The sequence below is a fragment of the Gymnoscopelus microlampas genome (assembly GCF_963454915.1).
Source record: "Gymnoscopelus microlampas genome assembly, chromosome: 20".
Taxonomy (NCBI): domain Eukaryota; kingdom Metazoa; phylum Chordata; class Actinopteri; order Myctophiformes; family Myctophidae; genus Gymnoscopelus; species Gymnoscopelus microlampas.
In genome coordinates, this window is record NC_139957.1 from 20,295,896 (window position 1) to 20,321,889 (window position 25,994).

The 25,994-nt window shown below is 43.6% G+C and overlaps 1 protein-coding gene across 1 annotated transcript in view; it reads left to right on the forward strand.

Moving 5' to 3' along the window:
• Nucleotides 1-681: 681 nt before the first annotated feature.
• Nucleotides 682-25,994, forward strand: part of stard9 (StAR-related lipid transfer (START) domain containing 9) — a gene marked incomplete at its 3' end in the record, with an annotated part of 41,562 nt that continues 16,249 nt past the window's right edge. The window contains exons 1-7 of the mRNA XM_084044563.1: nt 682-916; nt 4,435-4,504; nt 7,717-7,833; nt 24,156-24,272; nt 24,779-24,811; nt 24,964-25,025; nt 25,615-25,727. Coding sequence (XP_083900689.1) covers nt 870-916; nt 4,435-4,504; nt 7,717-7,833; nt 24,156-24,272; nt 24,779-24,811; nt 24,964-25,025; nt 25,615-25,727 — 559 coding nt within the window. The remainder of the gene's footprint in view (nt 917-4,434; nt 4,505-7,716; nt 7,834-24,155; nt 24,273-24,778; nt 24,812-24,963; nt 25,026-25,614; nt 25,728-25,994) is intronic.

Below are 25,994 nucleotides of genomic sequence, written 5' to 3' on the forward strand. Positions count from 1 at the left end.
GTTATCCTTTTGTTTGTGGGCAGTTTTTAGTACTGTAGGCTACTGAAGTACTGTACTACTACAATCTTGAGCTATTTTTACTTTACTGGAGTATTTTACATTTTCAGTACTTTTACTTCTACTCCACTACATCTCAGAGGCAAATATTTTTTACTCCACTACAATTATTTGACAACTTTAGTTATTAAGTTACTATACTAGTTACTATTTTGTAGATTTAGATTGTTATTACAAAACATACATTACCAACTTCAGCCCTATATATATATATATATATATATATATATATATATATATATATATATATATATATATATATTTGAAAAATATTTGAAAAATATATATAAAAGATCGGCTATTATAACTATTTTCAATCATTTTCAATAGATTTGTATACATTTGAAAACTTGTGAAATGGGACATTCTGCATAATAAGTACTTTTAATTTTGTTCTTTAAGTATATTTTGATACCAATACTTTTGTACTTTTTTTACTCAAGTACATTTTGAATTCCGGACTTTTACTTGTATTTCACCACTGCCAAAAATAATCTTAGAGGGGGAGAGGGGAGTGCCCGTAGCCATGAGCATCTGCGCTCCTGCCTCGCCCTATCTGGCCATCAGGCAGGAAGTTTCAGTTACAGTGGAGCGTTGGGGAGGAGGAGGTAGTAGTCAGGGAGGAGGGGGCTCGGTTGCCGGGAGAAATAATGGCGTGAATGGGACTGACGGTTGGGTTGCCAATAAGCGGCTTTTGGGACGTTTTATCCGGGATAACTACAGAAAGAGATCATGTCTTCACAATCACATGGGTAGCTTGAAGTTCCTACGCTGTGTTTACGGAGTTACACCAGAACTCTTCGCATGGCAACATGGCAAATGTTAAAGTTGCCATTCGAGTTCGTCCCCTCACTGCAAGGTAAGCCTCTTCAGGCTGGACTTACAGTCTTAACATTGTTGTTTTGTATTGAAACTAATTATATATAAATGGCCGACGGGATGTCAACAATAAGCAGTGCGTGTTGTTGGAACTGTTGTCTTGTGACAGTGTTACCAACCAAGGGAATTGTCCTTGTGGGCAGCGGTGGAAAAGGTACTCAAATATTTTACTTAAAATTAAGTATAGTACTTAAAGCACCAAAAGTAGAAACTACTCATTATGAAGACGGTCCAATTTTCAAATGTATAAAACTCTTTTGAAAATAGCAGATCTGATGCGACGCATTGTGAGCTTAGATCGGCTATCTTCAAATGACCCAAATGTATACAGGGCTGAAGTTGTTTTAATAATAATCAAAACCCACAAAGTAACTAGTAACTCAATTTTTCAAATAGTTGTAGTGGAGTAAAAGTACAATATTTGCCTCTGAGATGTAGTGGAGTAGAAGTAAAAGTACTGACATTTGGAAATACTCCAGTAAAGTAAAAAAAACACTTAAAATTGTACTTTAGTACAGTACTTGAGTAAATGTATTTGTAGTTACTTTTTAAACCACTGCTTGTGGGCGCTGCGCTGACGTCCACTTGATGAAGTCCACTCCCCTCCCACCGACTCCTGTGCATTATTCTTTATCTTGTCATCATGATTTGTGTGCGTGGGGAACTCATTTGAAACAAGCTCAGTGCTTTTATGAGTCTTCCAGTTTAGTAGACCTCGTATTGTGAATTTGTACTTCCATGTACTGTTGTTCTCATGTCTTACTAAATAAAGTATATCAATCAATCAATCAAGGAAGGTAATTGTTATTGTAGGCTAAAGTGCTACAGCATAATGCACTGTTATTATCAACTCTAAACACACTCTCCAACTCTTTGAAGAGCGTTTATATGCAGTATTAAAGAGGCACATGGTGAAACACCCACAGCAACTGTAGCTGTCAGTATAAGGCAGTGGTTCTCAAACTTTTTCGTGTCAAGGACCCCCAAATTGACACTTAGTAGCCCGCGGACCCCCATTTGAAAAGTTAAGCCAGGGACCCCCATAAGAGAAGATTTTTACGGCTCTCTAGCAGTGATTCTCAACCATTTTAATTTCAAGGACCCCCAGTTTGACATGCATTAGGCTACGGACCCTCATTTAATGGCATTTCTATCCCTGGGACCCCAATTTATATTGTAAAATCAATGTTAATTTAACTCTGAGAGTTACAGACCCATAAGGGTCCATTTGGTTCCTATCCATCATTTAGCTGGGGACCCCCTGGAACCCCTTCAAGTACCCCTGGGGGTCCCTGAACCCCACTTTGAGAACCGATGGTATAAGGAGAGAGAGAGGGGGGGGGGGTTACTAATGATGGAAACCAATATTTAGGTATACCTCTAATATTAATAATAAAGCTGCACACATTTCCCCATTATCTGATCTAGCAGATGCTTGCTGTAGCCTATGCAGTAGACAGATGGAGAATTTAGAGGTGATTGCAAAACGTTTTGACCATAATATCTTTATTGCTTTTGGTTGACTATTCACCTTTTGTTTAACAACAAAAACCTGAGGAGAAAAATCCCCCGTTTTATAGTGCTGTAAAATTCGATGTTGAAGTAGCACAACAACACAGGGAGGCAGTAAGTCAGCAAGTCCCACTAGAGCACCCCCACTATGTTTAGGCCAAATTACTACAGCATGTTGAGTTAAAGGTCTTTAGGGGAGCCAGAGGTTGGAGATACTACATACTATATGGCATTAATTTGAACTATGTACTGTATTGCTGGCTATTTTGCTCGTGTAATTCATCTAAAAGCTACTACAGAATGCCAAAATGTTCAAGCTACAGTATGAAGGACCAGAAAATAATTAATTTAGACCGTCTTCCTGACATTTTGCAATACATAAGTACTCTCTTATACCTGATGTTCACTGTCATGGAAATCTATGGTTCCTGCCTAGCTGGTCTGGATGCATTACATATTCAGAAAACAACCTTCTGTGTCACTGAGATAACGGTAAAGAGAGCCCAGTCAGCCGTGTTTGTCAATAGGCCTGGCATAAGTATGCAGTCTTTTGTTTCAGTGTTCAGCTGACCAATAGCCTACAGCGGTCATAACTGAATGGATAGTGTGGCCGTCTGGGGAAACAGAAGGCCCCTGGTTCGTGTCCTGGCCTGGCTGTGTGGGTCCCTGAGCAATACGCTTAACCACTAACTGCTCATACGCTCATCATGACCATCTGATTCTGAGCAGCCATCAGCTGGGTGAAGTTGAAATTGAACTTCTCCTGCGGGACTAACAACAATCTCCCTTCCCTTTACTGTATGGAATAGGAGGAATATGGACCTCTCAAAAGAGCAGGCAGGTCCCACATGAGCTAAAAACATGTCAAACCAATTGTAAAAGTGCTCTATTTTGGTTTGTATCAAAACAAAGTTTTAGGGGTTTTACCATTTTCCATGGAAAATAGTAAAACCAGAGAATGCAAGGGGGTTGATGCACCAACCACCCCCCTTGCATTTCTCTTCTCCTTCATGTTGATGAGAGCCTGGTTAGAGATTGAAGGCTGTGGTTTAGGGCAGGGCCAGTGGCAGAATGAAACCCGCAGGGAAAGGCACCCGATTACGACAGCCTCCTTGTCTGCTGCGTGCTGCAAACTGAGACCATCAAAGTGCTGAGTGTTGCGTGATGTTGCACGCCGTGGTAGCATTTCACCATTATTATCACCCTTGGACATTTAAATTCACTCTGCTTCAGCCTGAGAGGCTTCCTCCAGTTTCACTCTGTTGCATCAGATGTGCCTTGTTCAGCAGCTGGGCTGCATACAGCTGGCCCTGTTCCTCTCTCACACATGCATGCGCTTGCGCGCACACTTTGGTTCTGGAAAGGGTTCAAACTGCCTCATGAGTGTGTGTGTGGGGCTGTTTTCATTTGAATCCGAGCTGGTCAACACTGCACACAACTGTCGATTCGCCGGTTTAATGGACTTGCGACACACACACACACACACACACACACACACACACACACACACACACACACACACACACACACACACACACACACACACACACACACACACACACACACACACACACACACACACACACAAAAGACACATTGTTGCAACTGTCATGTGATGGCCCAATTTCATATTATCAAATGAGCTCGAATTGATCTGAACTTGTCTGCATACTCCCTTAACCCGAAGAACAATAACGAATGATAAGGAGCCTAATCTTTGTTAGATATGGTTGTACTTTCAAGACAAATCTAAATTTGTGAGAAGGTGATTTGTGTCTGTATCTCAGACACTAAACTACTCAAGGTGTCTCTTAGATGTTTGGTCGGATCTACAATATGTGTTTACAGTATGTTTTCACCATTTGGTCCTTTCCTTTCACCAACATTCATCACTTTACATTACTTGTCCTAATATGGATATGTGTTAACATGGATGCGTATTGAGAGATGAGTTAAGAAAAGCTGTTATTCCTTTCTTGTCCACAGGGAGAGTTTGGATGGAGGAAAGCTGGCTGTACAGGTGGAGGACAAGTTTGTTAGGATCCGAAATGTGAAGGTGAGTGCTTTGCAGGAATACAGTGTGTGTGTGTGTGTGTGTGTGTGTGTGTGTGTGTGTGTGTGTGTGTGTGTTGTATGGGTGCATTCCCTTATGGGATCAGATATGTGCATGCATGTGCCTGTGTCTGTGCACAAACATCTGTGATTTGAGTTTCAGTGAGAGTGAGTCTGTGATTGTGTTTACATGTTTAGTTTTTTTGGTGTGGGGTGTATAGGTCCCAGTGAGGTGGGTGCATTCAGTATATCTCACTGACAGGATGTTTACAGTCTTGGATCGGCCACTTCCTGCTTGATTCCTCTGGCGTTTATTGTAAATGTGTTGAGCCTGTCCTCACACACGCTGTTGGACCGACGGATGCTCCCCATCAGACACATGCACTGGCACTGACTGCAGCACACACAAAAGCACAAACAACAGCAAATCACTAACAAGATACTCCAGATACACGAAATACGAGCCTCCCTTTGTAACAAAAAGCATTTTAGGAAGGACCTTTTGAAGCTCTGAAATATCACAAAAGATATTTAGTAATGAGCTAAACAATCCTAAAGCTAAATAAAGTGCTTTAGAAAGAACTGCATTCCTAGAATGTCATACATTGAGGAACCTGAAGATGACCGCAAGGTCAAAACATAGTTTTTGATGCTGTTTAATAAAGTTTTGGAGCATCTAAAGTGAGTTGCGAGCCCTTCCTTTTGTCAAACTTCATTCACCACGTTTACATTCAATACCTTATATGCATCTTCTAAGATTCACAATGTGCATTGTGCTTTTTTAGGTTATTTATATGTGATGAAAAAATCTCCAAGTATCTCTTACCAATTATAACAAGTTATAATCTTGTTTTATTAACAAAGGCACACTGTTGCAGTTTCAACACCTTCAGTGTTGATGTCAGAGTATTTAGAAATCAGGCAGCTTCAGTAGATGACTGAGTAGCTTGTGATTTGTTGAAGCCACATTGTTCTAGTTTGTATGCTGCTGCAACAGAGTGGCGCCTGCTACCGTCTCTGAATAACTACCAGGGAAAATGCTGTTATTCTAAAGAAAGAAATATGTTATGATTTATATTAGGAACGAATTCCTTTGATAGTTTCTAGGATTGGAGTGGTTTCTTTGAGCACACTCAGAGAAATTTAATGCGGTTGCATTTGGCAATAAACTGCTGCAAGTATTGCTACTGCATCATTTTCGTTGAGTGTATCACTTATGGATATATTTGTGAATTATGTATGTACATGTTCTGAGCGATTTCAGAAGAGTAAAATGCACTTTTTTGTTGCTTTCTCATTGCTACAAAAAGTAATACACACACACACACACACACACACACACACACACACACACACACACACACACACACACACACACACACACACACACACACACACACACACACACACACACACACACACACACACACACACACACACACACACACACACACACACACACACACACACACACACACACACACACACACACAGGAAAAAGACCAGCTTCTTGTATTGTTTACATTTGGCTCTTTTTTTACACACGGTTGTATGGAGAGAAAGCAGACAAAGGGACGAGCAGGAAGTCACTTAAAAATGATGGTGACAGTTGAGCCACATATGGCCTCCTTCTGTCGGGGAGTGGGATCAACACGCTGTGGTTCTGGCAGGTCCCACTCCCATGGGAATCATTATTTATGGAAAATGGGACACTTTTGTAGTAATTCAAGACTGAGAGAAGAGGGATTTCTGGAGGACAATAAACTACAGTGATACTAACACCAAGACACATATTATATTATAATTGTATTGAACTGAGCAAGAGGTGAAATGTGAAAAGATAAAGATAAACGATGTATGCAAGTGAGAGATTATACAAATCTTGCTGACTACGCTCAGGATGATTAGTCTCTTTCAAGGATTCACTTGTACATGACTAAAAGTACTTAACTTAAGATGACTAAAAGTACTAAAAGCAGCCACACATTTTGGCTCTGCTGCCTTCTTCAGTGGCTGTGTATCTGTCTCTTTTTACTGAGAGCACTAACAGGGCATTGTTGCTCTTAGCTAAATATGTGTGCCACAAGGCCATTGTTGAGTATCATAACAGTACTTAGGGGCTAAAGAAACGGGTGAAAAGGTCAGTTAATTGTGTGTGAGGAATTGATACCGAGGCTGCAGACAGAAAAGTAAAAGTTAACGTTGTGACAGACATGCTGGGTGCAGACACAATTTGAGTCATCAGTTTAGCCTAGTCAGTTTAATACGAGAGGGTGAACACAGTGATTATAAAGTGATGCTCAGTGGCTGTAAGCCTAATGTTGTCCTAAGCAACAGCTCTGTCTGGGCATGTCTTACTATGGTAGGTACCAATACCATCATAGTGAACAGGAGAAGAGGGTGATTAGTGTTAACCCAGTGAGGTCGATAATGTACTGAATGCTTCAATGCTTGTAATGAATGGAAAAAGCTTGTCTGAAATTCAAGTCCACACTTCACAGCAGTACCATAATACCAGAAGAAGGCCTGGATAAGATCTAATGCAAATTTACCGTTTTATTTGTTTACTAACCATGCTGTTTGTCAAATGTCCACTTAAGTACAATATAGTCGCTACTGAATGAATGAATAATTTATTTAAGTGTCATGCCACCTCGTGGCCCATCCCTCATGGAATTATATGACACCTTTTCAGACAGCTATATTCAAAATAAAACAATTTATACACTGGTTACCGGTATTGCTGACCGGTATATGTACAACAGGATACCAGCTACACAATGCACACAGTATGGTATATTGTACGCTATTGTGTTACTAAAGCCTGATTTATGCTTCGGTGACAAAGTGTTGTATGACATGTCACTCAACAAAGATAATGTATTTTCAGCATGACAAGTCAGAAGTCAGCATTTTTTGCATTTTTAAAACACATTATTATTTTGTATGGTCTTGACCTGCTTTATTATGTAAAGTGTCATGAGATGGCACTAATCACAATAAATTACATTGACTTCACTTGACTTTGTCGCCGAAAGCATAAATTAGCCTTAACACTGCCGCTGATCCCATGTACTTGGTGAGTATCAGCACTTAATCTTTTGACGCTGGTCATTAACCCAATTCAAAACAATGAAGTGTCTAAGAAAACTCAGCATTAAAATAAATTGTGATTGATCCCCAAGATTTTGTGTCTCTCTCCCCAACTCTCCCCAGCTGGATGGACGCACAGACGGCGCTGTAGATTCCAGGGACAAGCTTCTAGAGTTTGGTTTTGACTACTGCTACTGGTCAGCTGACCCCGCAGATCCCCGCTATGCCTCACAAGAGGAGGTAAGACACCTGTACTGTACATTATGGAGATGTTACATCACATCACTCTATTCCCTTTATTATAGATGGAAGGGTGGATGGATAGGCAAATGGTTTGTTTGTTGGTTGGTTGGTTGGATGGAAAGATTGATGGCAAATAGATTGGTGCACATAGAAACATTAGTGTGTATATTATATTATATTATACTTGTTCCATAAAAATGTCAATCAATCAAATATCTTACTTTCAAACGCACAAAGCTGGGGACAGTAGGAGCTGCTGCTACAGGCGGCCACTTGTGTGGTGCCAGGATGTTTGCTGTTGTCATGCTGTGGTCCGTGCCCTGGACAGGGTGTAGGCTGTGTGCATGCATGTGCGTGCCAGGCCAACGTCTAAACACTGGTCAGGACTCTACATTGGGCAGTCACAATCTCCGAGCACCAAAGGACAACGAGCCAAAAGGAAATGCTGTCCTTGAAAACAAACCACAACAAGACGGTTGTTTGTGCGCGTGCGCTGCGTGTGTGTGTTTGTGTGTTTTTGTTTTTTTTTCCTTTACAGATGGTCACTTAGGGGATTGGATATCACTCCATCTGTTACCCAGAAGTCTCTGTGCCTCAGCCCTGGCACGGTCATAGGCAGCTGTGTCTGTGCTGTGATTGGATGATTAGATCTCTTTAGTGATGTTCTGATTGGAGGTTGTGCTGGAACCGAAGAAGGGGCCCCGGCTGCCCAAACCAAATCAAGAGGAAGCGTCCTGCCTGATCATAATTATTGCAGGAAGAACACTTGAAAATGTATTCATTTTGACAGCCCTATTTTTAGGGCTAAAGTAGCTCTTATTGTCTTTTCGTTCTTATTCTTTTGTTTCCTGTACGACACAATAGCTGCGTCATTGGCTTTACATTATTTCTATATTACTGTCTTTGTTTATGGAGATCCACTCCCTGCCGATCCCGTCAGGACTGACCTTCCTCCTCTCTGAGTCGTTCTTTGTATGTGTTGGTGAAAGACTGGGCTGTGACTACAGCCTACACACAAACGCAGAGAAAGACACAGTACAGCACTTATCTCCTCTCTCTCTCTCTCTCTCTCTCTGCCTCTGTCAGTCTCTCTGCCCCGGTTCTCAGCCTCCATCCTTGGCTGAGTCCAGTGTCCAGTCAGAAGGGCCTGGCGGCCACAGGCTACATTCCACTGGTGATGCAGGGTGGGCGAAGAGGGTCAATGTGTGTGTGTGTGTGTGTGTGTGTGTGTGTGTGTGTGAGAAAGAGAGGGGGTGAGAGATATATATATTGGGGGAGGGGTTAATACAAACCAGAGCCACTCTGACCTATTTTTCCCGGCCCGGATGTCAATAAACTGGTCTCATGATTGTGGAATCTGGTCGATGGTCTGGTCAGACAACATGTGTGATTGAACATCACAGTTGAAAACATTTAGATGAACTGCTGGGTGAATGCGTGTCTTTGGTTTGCTCTGTCATCTGAAGAAAGGTCAGATATGGAGCAGCGACTCCAGCACATGCTTTAGATATATTAATTAGACTTCTTTTTGGTCACATTTTCTCCTAAATATCTTTTCCTACTATATTTTTCCTATCTTTTGTCTCAGAGCTGAGACACTTGATCTGGGTTCTCTTCCGATAAAGTCCCTATGGGGCAGAGACAATCTGAGGCCATAGTGGAACGAAACACGGGATCTGAATCTTAACTTGTGCTTTTCCAGTCCAGTGCTATCCCACCACACCCAGTAAGCTCCTCTGAGACCATGGCCTCATAGCCCCCCATGCACTGTACCTCCCCTCCCAGCCCTCTCCTTCCATCTCCCCCTGCTGCCTCCGCGCTGTCTGGCCAGCCCATGCATCACTGATACTATACATACATACTATATACTGTATGTTCTCCAGCAGGGAGTCGTCTGCATATGGTCGACCCTTATTTAAACAGAAATAAGAAAGGGATGTTTAACGTGGATCCTGGTGTCTTTGAACTATGGTTTGGAAGCCAAAATAGGGCTGTGTGTTGCTGTTACTGGTGGGCCCCCCACATGACAAGGTCTTTATGACTGTGGTTCCAGGGATCAAAGATAGCTGTAATTTTTCACTCGGGATGCAGGCTGAGCTAGTATCTCTGTTATGGGAGAGAGTAGATTGTGGAAAGAGAGAAGGCCGGGGAGAGATGTGTTAGGTGAGACGAGGTACTCCAAGATGTAGGAACAGCACAGCCACAGTCTATAATGGAAGCCAGCTGTTGAGTTAACACGCTGGAGAAGTGGGGGCTATTTGTCTAAACACGCTGCCTTTTTGCCAGGCAGATATCGTTTTAATGTATTACAGCATTTTCCACTATTTAATCAACGCAGCAGCACTTCACTGCTGTCATTGGCTACGGGGGAAAGGGAAACGAAAAAGAGGGGGAAAGAGGACAGGGTTTAGATAGATGAAGAGAAAAGGGAATGGAGAGAGAGAGCGAGGGAATAAATGGAGACCAGGCGGAGAGAATTCCATGTTTGGAGGGGGGAGGGAAAGGCAAGGGGGTTCACTGACCACCCCCCACCACCACCCCAACCCTCGCCTGCCAAATTCACAGCTGCCTCACTTAAGTCATTTCTTGCCGTTACATTTCAGCGCAAAGACGTCACTGTCAGGGGTTCAGTTTGCAGCACAATGCTGGTGTTTTATTACCAAACGCAGTCAGTCAGCTTTCCTCCCCCTTTTTTCTTTTTCTCCTCCTCCACACTTTCTCTCTCCCTTCTCGCTCTCTCTCCGTGTCTCTCTGCCCTTGTTAATAACAGTGCGTGTGCGTGATTTGATTATGCTCTGGGTGTATCTGGGTCTGTGTGTCAGCAGTGCTGTTCTAGATCTAGACTGACTGAGGGGAAAGAATAGTCTCTCTGTATGGGAAGGAATCCCCCCAATCGCTCACTCGGGAGCATTTAATCCCTTTCACACACATTGGTCAGGGCTGGTCTGAGACCCAGCCTGGGTCCCATTGGCCACAGACGGGACAGTGAGCCGCTGTGCTGTCGACACAGAAATATGAAATGTAGCCCATATGGAGGCAGGTAGGGCACCTGTGATTTACATGCGTGGAGAGGTGCTGCATAGCAGAGCATGGGAGCGGGAGGAATGTTACAAGCACAGGAATTGTGTGTGTGTGTGTGTGTGTGTGTGTGTGTGTGTGTGTGTGTGTGTGTGTGAGAGAATGTTTGGATAGGCCTTACTGCATCAGGACAAATTGGGTACCATAGGCTCAATTAAGCTGTCAGTCACCGAAAAGCTATAATCAAAAAAAAAATATCAGAATTACTAATTGTCAATATGTTCTGCCGCTACTTATATAAAGCCCATGCGACAAAACAACCCCACCCATCTGGCACCAGGGTTAGCAAGAAATGTTTTCTATTTGCACAATGAACAGCATCTGCAGATATGCCCACAATGTGACACAGGTCTGCTGCAGTAGTATGCGTTGCACTGATTTATCGCCCGGTGATGGAGCCTATACCGCTCTAGTACAGTGCCCTATGGATGCCAGATGAGAAGGCTGGAGAACTCATTCCCTGCCGTCCATAAAGACTGTAACATTCAGTCCTCTATGCTTTAGAGTGTGTGTGTGTGTGTGTGTGTGTGTGTGTGTGTGTGTGTGTGTGTGTGTGTGTGTGTGTGTGCGTGTGCGCACGCTCTGCCATGGCTGCTTTAACTAGTATTGTGGGCGGAGCATCAAAAATCCTCCAAAGGCTCTTTCCAGATATGTTTTTTATTTATTTGTTTAAAGTCCAGTCGTTGCCCCGGGGGGTGTGGGGGGGGGGGGCCTTGGGACTGCACTGGAACCATGCCCCTTTATTCTCTATCACCCCCTCACTCTTGTCCCTCTCTCTCTCTCCCTCTCTCCCTCTCTCCCATGTGTAGGCAGGCCCTGAATAATGAAGAGCGGCCTGTCTTTCTCTCTGCTTTCTCTCTGCTCCCCCCATCACCTCTCTGGCCTTCCATGCAAATTTGACCTACAAATTCTGCAAATGTGTGACAAATTATTGCGCTGTTGAACTTTCAGCCAAACAACTTCCTCTCTTGTCTGTTGCTGCTCATGATTCTGTCTCCCAGACTCCCTGTCTGTCTGTCTGTCTGTCTGCTCTCCCCCTGTCCCTCTGTTCCCCTCAGACTTCACCTGCATCTAGGGCTGTCACTATTACAAATTTAAGTTGACGATTAATTATCACTCAAATAATTGCGATTAACGATTTAATTGTGTTTCTGTCGTTGAAAATGAATGGAACATTATGAATAAAAATGACATTTCTGTTTGGCTTTTAGCTTTCGTAAACAAAAGTTGCACAGGGCAGATATGATAAATAACACATATTTAATTACTTTATACTTAAAAATAAACATTAATAGTGGAAATAGCCAATCTATAAGCTAAAAACGCGTTGCATCACAACGCGTTTTTGAGCTTATAGATCTGCTATTTCCACTATTTTTGACATTTTTGTGAAAATGAATTACTTTTTAACATGGAATTGATTATGACGATTATGCAAAAATAATTGCGACTATCTAACTATATAAATGGCGAGCAACTTCCGCACCCTCGGTGGCGACACCCCACAGCTCTGTTATCGAATAAACAACGCACCGCCAGACCACATGTCGCCTACTGACTCGCCACGGCGGCCGCGCTGAATTTACGCCTCGCGTAGGGGACATCTCACTGTTCACTACACATTTTCCACCGCGCAACATAATTAATTCTACTCACCAAATGTCGGACAAAACGGAAGGGGAGCCAGCTTCGTACCGTTTACCGTGCGCACGACCTCATCACCACAACAGCAGCCAGCCGCTGCGGGTTTTTTTTCCTTTTTTTCCAAACTTTTTTTTTGGTCACCATTTTCTCCAGGCACCATTTCTGGTGTAACGTCGGGTGTTTCTTTTCACCAGCCAATCACCTTTCACGTTGCCACGTCCGTTGCCACGTCGCGCTGACGTACGCTAAACAAGCGCTGCCGTGCGCACAATGCAAACGAGCCCAAAGGCGCGCAAAAATAAGCCGCCCATTGCTTACACACAAAGTCAGACCTGGCAACGCAGCCTACGCCAATCATGTGTGAGAGATCTACAAGCTATGGGGCAGAGACGCCACCGTATCTTAGCAACAACTACAGCGCTCACTCTCATTGGTCGTGTCACGCTAACAGCAGTCTCCAGACAATGGCATCGCAGACAGCTTGCTGTTACTGCTGTAGCCATCACAGGCAGTTGCAGCACGACGGACAGGGCGCTGTGATAGCTGCCATGTCGCTAACGCTAACCTGGTTGTCATGCCTGCAGCGGCTGTGCAATCACTTTGTCAACAACGCACGTTCGTGTGGTGAATGTCTATATTGCTGCTCAGTTCGTCCATTGTACATGGTGTATGTCTGTGTGTGTCTTCTGGAGAACTATGTAGCTCCACAGCAACTACAGTAACTAACGTAATGGCAGGACCGCCCCGTGCAACGCATGTTACGCTGCATTATGCTCATGTAGTAATTTCAGATAATTTCGCTCCGATTACAGCAGTGTTTATCAACCCTTTCACGCCGCCCCCCCCCCCCCCCCCCAATACACGTACTTGATCTGGGACCCCCCCATTCTGTTTGACTCCGTTCCACAAGTAAATATTGTGAAAATAGCCGATCTACAAGCTCGAAACGCCTCACGTTCACAGGCTTTGTACGCTTGGAGGTCGGCTATTTTCTACATGATTGCCTCTTTCTTACATTCTTTGCCAATGTGGCCCATGTTTTCATAGCATAGTTTATTGACTACTTCTGTTGCAGAAATGGCCATTTCCCTTACTTTCGGTTTTTTATTGTCTCCGCCAGGCCGAAAGGCATGGCGCAAGACTATGTTTCACCCCCTGTCCGTCCGTCTCTGATAGCTAATCTCTCACATCGTTGACTTGATCGCAGCAAAATAACAGCCCGATGTGGAGAGTCAGTGAGAGCTGGATAAACGACGTAAAATGTGTCAAAAGGAGTCTGTACGGCTGTCGATAAATGAACACATGACGTCGGTGGGAGAGGAGATATTGTGTCTTTTGGACAAACAGCAGCGTGGTGCTGATGTTTGTTGTGTGAAGCAGCTTAATGTCAGAATGTTTGTGTTGGAGCGCCTCAGTGCGGCTGCAGAGTTCATGTGCAACCTCTTCCAGAGAGACACAGAGACACTAGAAACTCTGCTGGGGAAAAAAAACACTGCTGGGCATTGACTTTCCTATGGACATTGATCTACACACTGCAGGTATATCTGCTACACACACAACATCAAACTACACACTGCAGGTATGATGCAGCGTTTGCATTACAGCCAGCATGCCAGCGTAGTTCCCATATGGTTTCAAGGTGGGCTAAACCATATGGACCCCATGTCAGCAATGTCAGCGCCATCCACTTCAGTCCCAACTGCGATGCCCATGCAGGCTATAAGTAGCTTCTACCTGGCCCTTAGGTGGGCCCCAACTAGCCATGTTTATGTGGGACCAAGGCGGGTCCTAACTGGGTTTGCCCATGCAGGCTTTAACTGGCTTCTACCTGAGCCCTAGGTGTACCCTAACCAACCACACTGCAGTGCCCATCGCTCCAATTGTTGTGACGTCAGGGCTCTCAATACTGCACATTGGTGGAGGAGGAGGGGCCGCAGGGCGACCGCACACATCGCTGAACCAATGGTAGCCCACGGATGTTTCCTCTGTGGATTTACAATCTGCCCCTCTATGCCACATATCATCCGCACTACAGGGTCTTCACTGACCGAGCCACGGCCCCACTGACCCTCATGACGCTACGCCACTTAAACGTGCGGCAGCATGCGCTGGGTTGCCAGGTTTGCACAGCCTGCGCCAGAAACAAGCAACCACCTTCATGAAAAAAAAAAAAACACCGAAATGGTCCGCAATGTTCCAGGGGTGTCCCTGCGCGTCCCAACACTCCACAGGGGGTCAGTGGACCATCAGGGGGTCCGCGGACCCCCTGTGGACCCCCTGAAACATAACAAATATTATTTCTTCAAATTTTTTCCTTTTTCAAAAATTTTTTTCCACAGTTTCACTCCGGCGATTTGGGTCCCCCAATATACACACGGCCACGCTGGGCCCCGTGCGCGGCTGGGGTTGAGGGGGGCGTAGCCCCCCGAAACTCTAGTATAAAATAATTGCGATTAGACGATTATGTAATAATCGTGACAGGCCTACCTGTATCACTCCTTAGTCCTTTGACACTGACTATTTCGCTTGTAGAAAGTTAGGACGAGTCCAGGATCTGTCCATTGACATTTCTTTCCCATTTGTAAACTCATAAGCATGCAGCTTTGCTGAGGGACCGGCTGTGGTGTTTGTGTAGCCCAGTTCGAAAGCGTGGGACGGAAACTGGGTGACCTTATGCTCCAGTCCTGGAGACAGAGAGGCTGAATGAATTTTTGTAGCTTTTGGACTGTTTCCTTGCAATCAATAACTCAATTCAGGAATTGTACCTTATTGGTATAAAGTGCAATTAATTATATATTCTGCAGTGTCTTCCATTTGGAATGAGAGACGGGAAGAGAGAGATGCATTTCTTTTCTCTTTGGATTGAAGTCTTTGTGCAGCTGTTGGGTCTGTTCCACAGAGCAGGAAAGAGATACACTCCTCTGGAACGGCAAGGCTGTTGCCTTTTTTCTTAGCAGTCGCTTTAAATCAGTAAGCTTCTTAAACTGGCACTAAATACAATTCAAAGTATCACAATCTCCAGTCCTGGCCTGGGACAGGGATGAGAAGGAATGAGAATGAGCAAGCCTGTAGCTGTTTTTGCATGGCTGCTGGCTGTTTTTTATTTGACAGTCTCATTGCATCCTCAATCATTTTCTATTCCTGGATATAAAGAAGGAGAGACAAGTTTGGATGTTTTTGGTCAGAGAAACTTTTCAACAGTCTGACCATTGCCTTTGCAATCATTTCAATTTGGAGCTTTATTGACACAATGTACTTTACACTTCAGCATAAGGGGGGGGGGGGGGGTGGGGGGCAGAGAGAGAGAGAGAAAGTGAGAGAGGGGAAGAGAGAGAGCCCTGCAGTTATGTACATTAATCTCAGATGGAGCATTTCTTGGCAGTCGCTATATTTCAATACGTTTTATTGGCATGAAACACACTTCAGTGTATGTTGAAGTCTATTCTCTTTGAACTGTAAGAGGGATGGAGAGCTAGAAAGAGTGCAGCCCTCTTTCTGCATGGCTGTTGGTCGTCTTCTTTTCCTTCTAAATATTCAGTGGCTAGGCCCTACAACAGATTTATTCTAATCTTCATAGACTCCCTCCCACTGAGTGAAGTTGTGGAGGTTAAATGAATCTGGGTCCGTTTGGTGACGTCAAGGATGGAGAGGGCAGTGATGGGGAGCTGATGTTTTCAAATGTGGTGAGGTCTTAACTCTGCTTGGCTAGCCTGCAGCAACCGTCCCTGATGACGTCACACACACACACACACACACACACACACACACACACACACACACACACACACACACACACACACACACACACACACACACACACACACACACACACACACACACACACACACACACACTTTTACAAGCAGACCTGCATTTACAGCACCACACACACACACACACACACACACACACACACACACACGTAAATATAGTCCTCCAGGGCTTAGTGTAGAGCAGGCCACATAAAACCAGACCAGCAACTTAAGTCCTCAACAGCCAATGATTAGAGGCCTAAACCTATTACTAAGACATTAAACTCTCTCTCTCTCTCTCTCTCTCTCCTAACTTTTTGTTGCTCCCTCTCCTGCCTTGTCTTTTTTTTCTGTACCACTCTCTCTCTCTCTTTCTCCCTCTCCCTTCAGACCCCCACAGACCTAAGACCAGCCTCGTTCTGTACAACCGGTGAAACACTGTGTTTATCAGATCTTTGACACAGGACTCAGCTGTTTCCTTGTTTATCAGCAGACGTCATCGTCCTTAGAGAGTTCTGTTTAAAAATGACCCACTTCTGCTACAACACAGACATTTTGTCTGGACAAGTGTCCTTGCTCTGACTCAAGTTTTGTATGGCAACTGCTTTTTCTGTCTGTCAGTTTATGTGTCTCTGTTTGTGGCTTTTCATATCTAACTTCAAAATGATTTTTTTTTATGCCTTTCGGCGTTAAATGTGTGTCTACTGTCTACCATATGTCTGTCCCTCCCATCTGTCTGTGTGACTGACTGCAGTGCTCACATTTCTCATTGTAATTTTATTACTAGTCCATACCCGCATTTACACCCACTGTCCTTCCGGGCTATTGGACAGTGACTACAGATCGCATTGCCTCCAGGGAATGCGACCGCGACTGCAGATCCCATAGCCTGTGGCGAAAATTCTACTAAACAGCTTAAATTTGGAAAAAGTGAAGAATGCGTTTGCCAATGGTCAATGCCCATGTGCAATTGCAGAACGATTGACCAACATGGATGAGGCCGGACTGACAGATTTGTTCATTTACTTGTAGGATTAACAGTAGGATAGTAGAATTATTATAATGTTCCTGCATGATAATTGAATATATAACGTAGTGGAGCATAGAAGGAGAAATTGGAGAATTGGAATTATATGCAGTGAAAGTCGTGTAGGATTCAAACCCTCAACCTTCTGAGCTCATGGACCTAGTCCTACTTTTGAGCCCCGTTCTACTTCTACACCTCTTAACCCCCCCTAGTTGGCGCAATGACTTTAACCTGTGCTTCCTTGCCAAGAATGAAATCTATATTCTGCTTTCCTCCCTCATTGTATGACTGTTTGTTTGTTTTCTTTGTGAGGAAAAGCAAACTTGTGGGGGCCTTTGTCATTCTTTTAGATGGGATTTCCTCTGGGTTGGCTGGCCGGTCGTCGGAGAGCTGCGCTCTTCACAGGATGGACATGCGAACACGTGCACACACACACACACACACACACACACACACACACACACACACACACACACACACACACACACACACACACACACACACACACACACACACACACACACACACACACACACACACACACACACACTGTTTACAAAGGCATGCACATGTGCGAATCTAAGGATTTATACAAACACACACACACACCATTGCAGGCATTCGTGTGCAAGCATTACAGACACTCTTTTGCAAGCGCAATAACACACACACTCACACGAGCGCCCGCGCACATACACACTGCATTTCTCTCACACACTTTTTTATATAGAGACAAACACACACATACTGTACAGGGCCCCTCACGTGGCAGGAGCCTTCCGTGTGTGTGTGTGTGTGAGTTAATAGTTGTGTTAAGTCTCCAGCTTGTTTGGGGCCCATCAGCCTGCAAGGCAAGCTATGTACCGTAGCTGTAATTCCCCCCCCCCCCCCCCCCCGTCTCTTTTATCACATCAGTTCTGCTCCTTCCTCTGCTTGATTCTAGAACATCCATTTTCCTCCCCACAATGCACTTGGGCCCTTACCGCATCTGCATTGTTCATCCAAAGTTTGTATGGTGCTGTAATGTGTCAAAGTAGGTTGAGACAGTGAGCCCTATTATGTCCTTAAGTTTTTATAGAAGCTTCTACACAATGTACGATCACACTAATAAAACTAATCAAGTTAATTGCTTATCTTACAATAAATGTGCAACATTTCATTGGTTAAGTATTTAAAAGAAATACAGACACACACAACCACTTTCAACCTGGTGTATTTAAAAAAAAGATTTCCAAGCTCACAACGCATTGCATCGCAATGTGTTAAGAGTTTGTAGATCGCAGTTTTAGCTACTTTGTATGACATTGTCATATGATTAAGTATAAAATAAGGCACTCATTTATGAATAAAACATTAAGACTGAATTTTGGAATAAGGTTTCTGTCCGACAGTGACATACAGTACCCTGTCAGTACTGTGTCAGGGTAACCTATCTTGGCTAATTCATATTCAGTTGGAACAGCTTCTGCTTGGTTTGTGTTACGCTCTTTTGCTTCAAGAGGTTGAACTAAAGTTTACGCTCCCGCTTGGAGGCATTTTGCCGACTCATGGTTAAAAAGGAACACTCTGGCGACAAATGAAAGCACGGATTAAAACAATAGAGATCCTGTACATGGGTGAAGGAGAGACGGGTTTGGGGAGCGAGAGAATGATTGAAGTGAAGTTCCTGCTCTTTATGCATGGCCAGGAGGAACCCTCAGTCTTGTTTTGCCCCCACATGGAGCTATTTAAGAGGGTCAACTTTAACAAGGGCTGTATTGATTCTGTCTGTATAAGGAGGAGATGTTTGTCTGCCATTTTTTGTTTTAAATGGTAGGATGAGGACAAGACTGGGCGGCGCTAGTCTTTGTCTTCATGTTTGAGCTCCCATTCAGACGAGAGGTAGGGGGCCAAATGTGGTGGTCTGGAGAACACTTGCTTGGACTTGTGTCCATTTATGGGGCCAGTGCCATGCGTTGAGCAACAGATGTTTCCCAAGGTTCCCCAGCAGGTGTGGAAGTGAGGATATATACAGTATGTGTGTTGTTTTGTAGTTGACTAAGACAGCCGGATATATAGAGTATGTGTTGTTTTGTAGTTGACTAAGACAGCCGTTACAACAGATGTTTTACTGTTAAAATGCAAGCTTCTTCACTGAATTCAAAAATCAAAAGTAGCTGAGAACAGTCAGATTATTTATGTCTTTGCTTATTCCAATTGACTATTGACAACTATAAAAGAGAACTTTCGACAGAAAATCAGTAATGTGTAAAGGACCATACATATTAAATACCTAATCCCGAATTTGTGAATTAATATATGCACCAGTTCATACTAAGTCACTTTAGTTAGATACTGTAGCAACACACTCACTCTGTGTGAACTGCACCGTCATCTTGTGTAGTTAGGCCAGAGAAACCGGCAGGCGGCTGAATACACACACACACACACACACACACACACACACACACACACACACACACACACACACACACACACACACACACACACACACACACACACACACACACACACACACACACACACACACACACACACACACACACACACAGAGAGACCATAGACGCAAAAGAAGAACCATTTTGTTACCACTCAGTCCCATTGGGGTTCTTTCACAATGTTGAGGCCTCTAAGAACACTGAGAGGGTTCTTTCATCTTCATCCAACCTAAACCCATTCCCAGGGTTTGTAAGTCCACAGTAACCCAGGCTTAGATCCAGGTTCTGATACCGCCTGATGGTTGGTAGTACACACACGCACGCACGCACGCACACACACACACACACACACACACACACACACACACACACACACACACACACACACACACACACACACACACACACACACACACACACACACACACACACACACACACACACACACACACACACACACACACACACACACACACACACACACACACAGTGTCTTCTGAGGACTTTCGACTGATTTCCATTGACTACATTCATTCTCTAGCTCCTAACCGTAATCCTCAAGACTACATCCTTAACCTTAACCTTAACCCCTAACCTTAACATAAGTTTAATTCTAACCCTAACCCCTAAACTCAAGTCCTAATCCTAAAACGGCCTCTTGAAAATTGAGGAAAATGTCCTCACTTTACGTACTTCTCCTCATCTTGCATTCCATGTGAGGATGCATTTTGGTTCCCACCAAAGATGGAGTGTTAGGTTGAAAGTGTTCCTGTGTTTGGATTTGTGAGATGCTGGAAGCTTGGGGTGCATTCCTCTCCTCTCCTCTGTCTACATGCCCACCGGTCTCCTTGGTCCAGAGGCTAGAGGCCAGGGAGGGGACTGATCCCAGGGTGTGTTATGGTTCTGGAGGGGAATGTGCTGCGTCTGGGGTCTGGTTCGGATCAGGTTGCTGCTCCCAGGCCTGTGTTTGCTTGGGAGCGAGGCTGTGGGGGGCGGCCCCCCATGGGCGGTGGAGAGGCCATGTCCTTAACGTTGGGTGGGAACTGGTTCTGTTTTTTTTTATTGAATATCCAGGGTGAACAAAGCAGGAGAACATGATAGAGATCTTGTATCTCCTTTAATCTTTTGCCGACGAAAAAGTGTGTTGGTGCATATGCACACATTCACACACCTACACAGGGGTGTTCATTTAACTGTACATACTGAACATCCACATCTTGCTCACTGTTAAAACTGTGTACTTAACAGTACTGTGTCCTCTTATTTGTTATCAGAGCAAGGAAAATGTGCCTTTAATTTATTTGTCCATTTGTCCAACCTATAACTTATGATTGATTATTACAACACACGCGTACACGCACACACACTCTACCATACCTAGAGCTAAACGTTGCTTGCCAAGACATCATGTAATGTTCGTCATTAAAAACATACGTAGGTGGTTGTGATTGGGTTTGGCCCCCTGTGATGCCAACAGCCTCCCAGGCTCTGGCTCTCAGAGGCGGGCGACGACGGAAGGAAAACAAGGTTCCCGGTTAGATTGTTTTGTATGAGACCTCCTCTCACTCCCCCGTCTCACCACCGCACTGCCTACGGGGTTTATTTTCCCTGACGCAGTCACTTTGAAAGTTTCTCCACACACACTTTTTGTACTTGCACTCACTATGCATACACACTGACTCATGTACTATAACATACAAACTCACAAACATAACATACTCGCAAACCCATGTCTAAATACGCACACATATTGTACACTTGCTGGAACAACAAGTGTCATGCGACGCGTTGTTCAACAATTGTCATTCCAAGGTTAAATTGGCCTTTAGTGTGCCAGGCTATTTTCGGTGCGTAACACAATGCTCAACCAAGTATAAATTAGATGTTACGCACCGCATACACATACTCGCCCCACTAGGTGTTTACCATGAGTATTAGCTGAACCTCCCTGCTCCTTAGCCAAACACCTCAACCAGGAAGCTGAGGTCCCTCCCGACTCCTTCCCCAATGCTGGCCTGGTGCCTCTTTATTGTGATTGTGAAGCCTTGGTTCCAATCTGCACGCAGGATCTAACACAATGTGAATCTAAGTGTAAACACCTTCTCAGCTCACAACAGCATGTGGTCTTTTCTCACAACCTAAGCAGTTGGCACTCGTTTTTATGTGACATCACATGGCTTGTCTGTTTTATGTTCCAAAATACTGTATGTTCATTTTAAGAGATGCTTAATTTTATCTGCCTTTTTGCCTGTCATCTTTCAAAAAATCACACCCAGTGTGAAGTGAGCGGTGATATTTATGAGTTATTCATTTCATCATGCATCTCTGTAGCCAATCACAGCATGTCCTGCGAAGTGACGTGCTTACAATTTTTATATTATTAATTTCATCATGCGTCTCGCTAGCCAATCACAGCGCGTCTGCGAAGTTTGATGTTCATTTCATCATGTCTCGCTAGCCAATCACAGCACGTCCTGCAAAGCTTAGCCTATGGGCATGTTTTCCACAGCATGGCGTCACAGCGAAAGACACATTTTCACGACGGAAAGAAAAACTTTCGCCACGGATGGGTCCTAAACCCTCTTATAGGAGCACCGCTCAAAAATACAATGATTTATCTACATTTTAATTTGAGAAAGTGCATGCCATTCATTGCACTCAGTAATGTCTTATTAAACTCACATGATCTTCTTTTATCAGCATTTCACCTTACCTAAAGCAATATTTCATCCCCCAAATTATAATCTTTTCTATTAGTTACTCACCTCGTGAAACGTTGAATTCATGGAGAATTTTAGTATCTGTCAGTCCTTGTCCCATGTACTCTTTGTGGCAAAAGCTTTAGTCAATGCTAAAGATTACTTTTTGTTGCTCTCCTTCATGGAGCTACTTGCGGATTATACCAGGGTCAGTCCACCCTTAGGTGAACACGCACTGACCCTCTGCACCTTAATCCCCATGTATAACGCACAAACTTTTTTTATTTTTTATTATTATTGCGCTCTTTTTCTCTCTAAGCACCTTAGCGTCTATAAGTATATCATGCACAGTATACATACATTGCTGCTATGCTCAGGCACCTTAGTTTGTCTCTTATCTCAGGTACTTTGTAAATATGTAGATAACTTGTTTTTTGGCCTTCTATTGTTCTCTGTTGATCTCCTTCCCACTTAACCCCCTACCCCTCTTCTTTTTCTCTCTCCCCACTCTTCTTTCTACGGAATTTAACGTTGCGATGGGAGTGTTGTACAAAAACGAATTTCACCCACTTTTTTACCTTGTAAACCTGTGATGTGACAATAGACCTGATTCTGATTCTGATTCTGATTCTGATATATGGAGATCCCTGATGTCATCAGTATATGCCCATATATTGGAATGTCAATATATGGGCTGCATATCGGTTGGATCGGCGGTTCTGGACAACTGGATATCCAAACTACTCGACAGCGGGCACCGCACTCTTTCGAGTCCTTGCCGCTGCTCGCGCAGAGTCTGTCAGTCCGTGTCCATTTTATACCCATATATGGAGATCGCTGATGTCATCAGTATATGCCCATTTGCCCATATATGGGCATGCCCCCTTTTGTGCCCATTTATGGAGCTGACTGATTTGGCCCGCCTGCTCTCCCATTAGCCAATTTTAATATAGGATATTATGGGACTCAGGTAGTGTTAAAAGAATTGGTTCCTGTAATTGTGTCCTGTAACTATTTGTATTGGTCATCCTGGGTGTGTATGCATGATTACGTATATGTGTATATTCAGGGTAAAAAATAAAATGTTTTAGGTTTATTTTTAGCGGCGCTAGTCACTCTATACCTTTACGCTCTATACCCTATAGATACCCTAGAGCTCTATAGGTATAGAGCGGGTCCTGCTCTATACCTGACTTTGTCCGTGTTCACCGTCAACGCTCTGATTGGTCAGACCCGTCAACGCTCTGATTGGTCAGACCCGTCAACGCTCTGATTGGTCAGACCCGTCAACGCTCTGATTGGTCAGACCCGTCAACGCTCTGATTGGTCAGACCCGTCAACAAAGTGATTGGTCAAGCTTCACGTGACACATGGCTATAAACACATTATAAACACATATCGATGACAAAATGTATCAAAGGCGCCGCTACCTTCACACAGGGTGTGATTTTTAGGCTATGTAATGTTATGTAAATGTATTCCACCGTTTGTCTGTTTTTCTGATTTTATGTTTTGTGTGAGGACTGCGGATGAAAATTAGCATCTTTGCTAAATCCGGTGTATTTACGTTCATGTGACGTTCATTAATATGCTCTGTCCTGTCTAAATAAACAAATAAAGTAAAAAGTAAAAAGGGTTCCTGGTGTAAATTAATTATTTATGTGTGTCTTGTTTGTCTTAGGTGTTCCAGGACCTGGGTGTGTCTGTGTTGGCAGGAGCTTCGGAGGGGTACAATGTGTGCCTATTTGCCTACGGCCAGACTGGATCTGGGAAGACTTATACCATGATGGGAACACCGGTGAGGAGGGGAATTAGGGTTACTGCATGGAATTAGTAAAAAAGAGGATTCATGTGAGGGCAGATAGTCAAGTGGTTAGAGTGCATACCAGATGGGCGCAAAATGCCTTGATCAGTGAGTCCCTGGTTCGATTCCCAGCTGGGTATCATTCCCCTGCCTACTCTGTCTGCATTTCCTGTCTCTCCACTTTCGCCATCAAATAATAGCTTAAAAATAAAGGAGCTGATTGGATAATGCTTCTGCCACATAATTGTTAACGTCCACGTTTTGATTATTGACCAGCAATTTGGTGACTCCGCGTGATCTCTGCCTACTAATAAGTCAATGCCAGGCTAAGTTGATCTTACCAGGCACAACAGAGCTGATCACATTGTTTAGAAAATGACAAATCTCTCCCATCATGCATGCTAGTGCATGATAGTATCCTTTACATTTATGTTTTTATATTTACTGGAAGATTTTTTGTTTTATTTTGTTTCCATTTGCTTTTTTGTCTATGGTTGCAGGACTCCATTGGCTTGACCCCCAGGATTTGCCAGGTAAGACGGTTATGGTTAAGCCATGAAGAATCCATACATTTTGAGATGTGTGGTCTCCATGTGATGGCGGTTTTATGCAACAGTATACAAGCCATTAAGTACTGTATTAATATACTATAATCAATTAACCATCTTCCTTCCTGTCATGTTAGGGACTCTTCAGGTCTGACGACATCTCCCCAGATGGGCAGAACACAAGCAGAGTGGAGATCAGGTATGAACCAAATATCAGTTGTCTTATTATGAAAGTTTCCCTGATGTTGAATGTGATTGATTGATTGATTGATTGATTGATTGAATACTTTATTGGCAGTTTGCAGAAAAAAGCACAGGAAAGTACAGTTCATTTAAATATAATTCTTGCCTTTTTCTAAGGATTAAGATGATTTGTCCCACCTTACCTCATTTAGACACACTTGCAGTCACATGCAAGATCAGCTAAGAGGATTTAAAACCTAAGAAAGCCTATGGCTTGTTTCCATTGGGGTCCTTTGTATTCAATTCATATATACATTTAATGAGGGTTTAGTGAGGGTTAGAGTCAAATAACTTTCAGTCAGTTCAGCATGCAAATTCCTATCAGTTACAATAAAATGAATGTATTTAACATTACAAAGATTATACTAATTCCAGTGTTTTTTAAATTGATTGTCATTTCCCTATTTATATACTGTAGATTGTCCATTACAACTAACATAATAGCTGACTCCATCAATGTTGACACTGACCCTCTCCTGACTTTATGTCTGGTTTGTTTCTAATCTCAATATATTATATAATATCTTACCTTCCTGTCCCTGCAGCTTCCTGGAGATCTATAATGAGCGAGTGAGAGACCTGCTGAGCGGTGGAGAGCAGAAGAAGAAAACCTCTCTGAGGGTCAGGGAGCATCCTGAGAAAGGACCCTACGTACAAGGTAAGACTGGGGGGCAACTGTCAGTCTAACCGGGCACAATATATGAAATTCTGTCCCCAGCCTAAAGCTTAAAAAGGACATTTTTTTACAGCTTGGAGTAGGCAGATATTATAAAGTCATGACTGTACAAATTAGTGATGGATATAAAACTAAAGTCCTGCACAATACTCTTGCAAAGCATCAAATTTAACACGGTACTCACTTTTAGATCCTGCTGGATCTTTGTCAAAGTACTCACTAACAAAGATCAACAAACATTAGTACCTT